The sequence below is a fragment of the Buceros rhinoceros genome, unplaced genomic scaffold (genome assembly GCF_000710305.1).
Source record: "Buceros rhinoceros silvestris isolate BGI_N320 unplaced genomic scaffold, ASM71030v1 scaffold14536, whole genome shotgun sequence".
Taxonomy (NCBI): Eukaryota; Metazoa; Chordata; class Aves; order Bucerotiformes; family Bucerotidae; genus Buceros; species Buceros rhinoceros.
This window is the reverse complement of record NW_010418189.1, coordinates 15,959-19,112: the sequence shown is the minus strand read 5'-3', so window position 1 is coordinate 19,112 and position 3,154 is coordinate 15,959. Positions and strand designations below refer to the sequence as shown.

The 3,154-nt window shown below is 44.5% G+C and overlaps 1 protein-coding gene across 2 annotated transcripts in view; it reads left to right on the top strand.

Moving 5' to 3' along the window:
* Positions 1-1,607: 1,607 nt before the first annotated feature.
* COPS7B (COP9 signalosome subunit 7B) overlaps positions 1,608-3,154 on the top strand; it is a 7,237-nt gene continuing 5,690 nt past the window's right edge. The window contains exons 1-2 of one of the 2 annotated variants that reach the window (XM_010138446.1): positions 1,608-1,769; positions 3,128-3,154. In XM_010138446.1, the coding sequence (XP_010136748.1) occupies positions 1,608-1,769; positions 3,128-3,154 (189 nt within the window). The remainder of the gene's footprint in view (positions 1,770-3,127) is intronic. The other variant, XM_010138447.1, reaches the window with a different exon arrangement.

Genomic DNA, 3,154 nt, shown 5'->3' with positions numbered 1-3,154 from the left:
AGCTCCGTTATAACGGCTTCCGTTAGTTTGTCGTGGGAAGAGCAGCGAGGAGGTCCCGGTGACACGGTAGTGCAGACAAGCTGCAACAGCAGCGCAGTTGTCTGGACCCTAACTTGGAAAAGGGGAAAGAATTTGCATTCCTTTTCTAGTGCGGCAGGGATACAGCCAACCAGTTTTTCGTAACCTCACACACCAGCATGCGCTTTAGTTACCGGTGAGGGCGGACAGTAACTCGGGAACTGTGAAGTCTGGGTCTCATTTCCAGCTCAGTCACTTCATGTGCTCTCCCGATAAAATTGCCTGTTCCTTTTCTGTAAGCAGGGAGATTAGCACTGATGTGCCCTCACGTGTGTTGGGAAGCCACACGGAGTGTCGTTATATTGCAGGGATTTCTCAGATGAAACTGAGGTACTATTCAGTCAGGCTGCACCTGTGCCTCTGAGGAAAAGATTTTCAAAGAGACTTTACACTTAGAATCAAGAAATCTTTGTGTGGAGAGTGCAAAAGATTGCCTGCTTGGATTGGGACCGTTTGTGCCTGCAGGTGCAATGGAGTGGAGTAAAATGTATTTTTAGAAGTTGACTAATAAATGACCCGACTGCTTTGCCTTCACAAGTCTCAGTTTGGTTAGGCATGGTAAAACAGTGCAAACACCTGTGTGACTACCACCCCCACGAGACAGATGTAGTCTCAGTGGTCACAGAGGGTGAGACAGGTTCTCTGGTGTTTGTTTTTCTTCACCATGCTGAAGTTTATGTGCTATGCTTGAGAATTATCTGATACAAACATAAACCCCCCCTTACCTGCTAAGTTCTTTCTTTGGTCCAAATAATATTTGTTGGAAGTTTTTTCTTAGTGGTTTGTAAACAAACAGCTTATTTTGTTGGACTTGTTAATAAATAGTGTTTTATATTTTAAAAGCCGCATGTGGTGCTAGGAGACAACATGCACACCGTAAATATCAGGCAGCAGCTGAAGACAAAGACCTCTCTTCACAGGGACTTAAATAGAGCCTTTGTAGAAAGGGTATTTTTATCACTTAAGCTTTCCAGTTAACCCAAAACACTTTAACTGGGCGATATAGACTGGTAAGCTACTTACGGGCCACAGTTCTTTTTGCCTTTTGGGCTCAGAAAGCAGCAGGAGTCAGGAACACACCCTTTAGCTATAGCCAGTGTCAGAAGAAAAGGTACAGTGTGCCGGGCCTACAAGGTGGATCAGTTCTTCACAGGGAAATAAGGTAGTTGCTGATTTGAAGCTGCGTAATGAGGAAGACTTATCTGGACTTTAATAGATGTGATAATGGTAGCATCAGTAGAATGAAAGGTCTGAAAACAGCATGGAATCTAAACTCCTTTCCTACTAGCAGGAGTAGATCCTTTTAGGGAACTGACCGGACAGTCTGCAAAAATTTTGCTCAGATAACTGTGTGAATCGTCTTTGCACCCCAGATAAATCTGCAGAATGCTGAAGTAAAACCTGGCTCTCCTGACACAGAGGTGTTACTCTGCTGAGCGAACCTTCTGATCCACTGCCAGACAGAATTCAGCAGACAAGAAAGGATGTATTAATATCATGTTCTTTTATTGGCAGATTGAAAACCTAGAATGGCAGGAGAACAGAAACCGTCCTGCAATCTTCTAGAGCAGTTTATTTTACTAGCCAAAGGTACAAGTGGCTCAGCTCTGACTGCTCTTATAAATCAAGTGCTGGAAGCTCCTGGGGTTTATGTCTTCGGAGAGCTATTGGAGTTAACAAACGTGCAAGAGGTAAGAGATGAGTTTCTATCCTAACACCCTTTCTGCACTCCCAGTATAAAGGATCCCCACAAGTTTCCACAGACAGCCTGTGTGTGACATGTCTGTGTTGGGAAGGGCCTGGTGTGATTTATCTTGGGTCTGAGATGTTTGTGTATGAGACATTGACATTGCTTTTGCCTCTATATGTTAGACGTTAAAAATTACCTACATGAAGCTTCGCTGCCTTAAATGTGATTGCTAATGCAGCAAAAACCTGGCAGCAGCACGGTAACAATTTTAAGAAGGCACCTAATGAGCTAGCAATGAAAAAAATCCCTTTCTGCTTCTTCATTGTCCTGGAAGGAGTAGCTTCAGTGCTCTCCAAAAGTCTCTGTGAACAGATGTCCAGTGTATCAGGCCTGAGTGGTAACCAAATCCAAACCGTTTCGAACCAAAGTGGAAAGTAAGTTCCAGAGCTTTTACTGAGAATGCCTTGCCAGCACCTCTCTCTGCTGCAGTGAGGGATCTAGGTTGGGTATCTCTGCAGCTGGGGCAGTGTGGTGTACAGCAAGCTTGGCTTTCCAAACAGGCTCTTAGATTTGCCAAAAAGTACCTCTGTTGTTATTTGGCATTAACTCGCAAGTATATTTTTTTCCAATGCCTTGCCAGCACCTCTCTCTGCTGCAGTGAGGGATCTAGGTTGGGTATCTCTGCAGCTGGGGCAGTGTGGTGTACAGCAAGCTTGGCTTTCCAAACAGGCTCTTAGATTTGCCAAAAAGTACCTCTGTTGTTATTTGGCATTAACTCGCAATGGATCTGTGTGCAGGAAATGGTACATAAAAAAACCCCCACTCAGTAAAAATCACTGCCTGGTGCTGCAGTTATTCCAGCGAAGTGTTTGCATGTGAGAGGAGTGCTATTGCTTTCAGAGGTGCTCAGCTTGAAATGTTCTAGCTTGCATTAAAGTTTTGGTGGCTCTGCAGGTAAGCTGTCTTAACTTCCCCAGTAACAGCAAGCATGCTTAACCAGCCGGCACCATTGCCTGCTTGCTTGTCACGTGATGAGAAGAACTGGCCCTGTATATTGTCTGCTGAAATTAGGAGTTGCTGTTTCCTTTTACCTCCTAAGGTGCTTCACAAAGCCCAAGCTTTAGTTAGGTTCTGGTGCATAGAAATGGATGGATCATCTTGACTGTAAGACTGCTGGAATTTGCTGCTGCTCATGAGGCCTTGGAAAGGGTCCAGCTCTTTAAGATCCAGGCATAATTACTTTTCTGGGTACTGCTTGCCCTGTGTAGACTTAAAGCATTCTCTGGAGCAGTTGCCTACCAGGGTCATGTTGGCTGTTACTGTGTTACATGGAATTTCTTTTGTTTTCTTTCCTTCCAGCTTGCTGACGGTTCTAATGCTGCATAT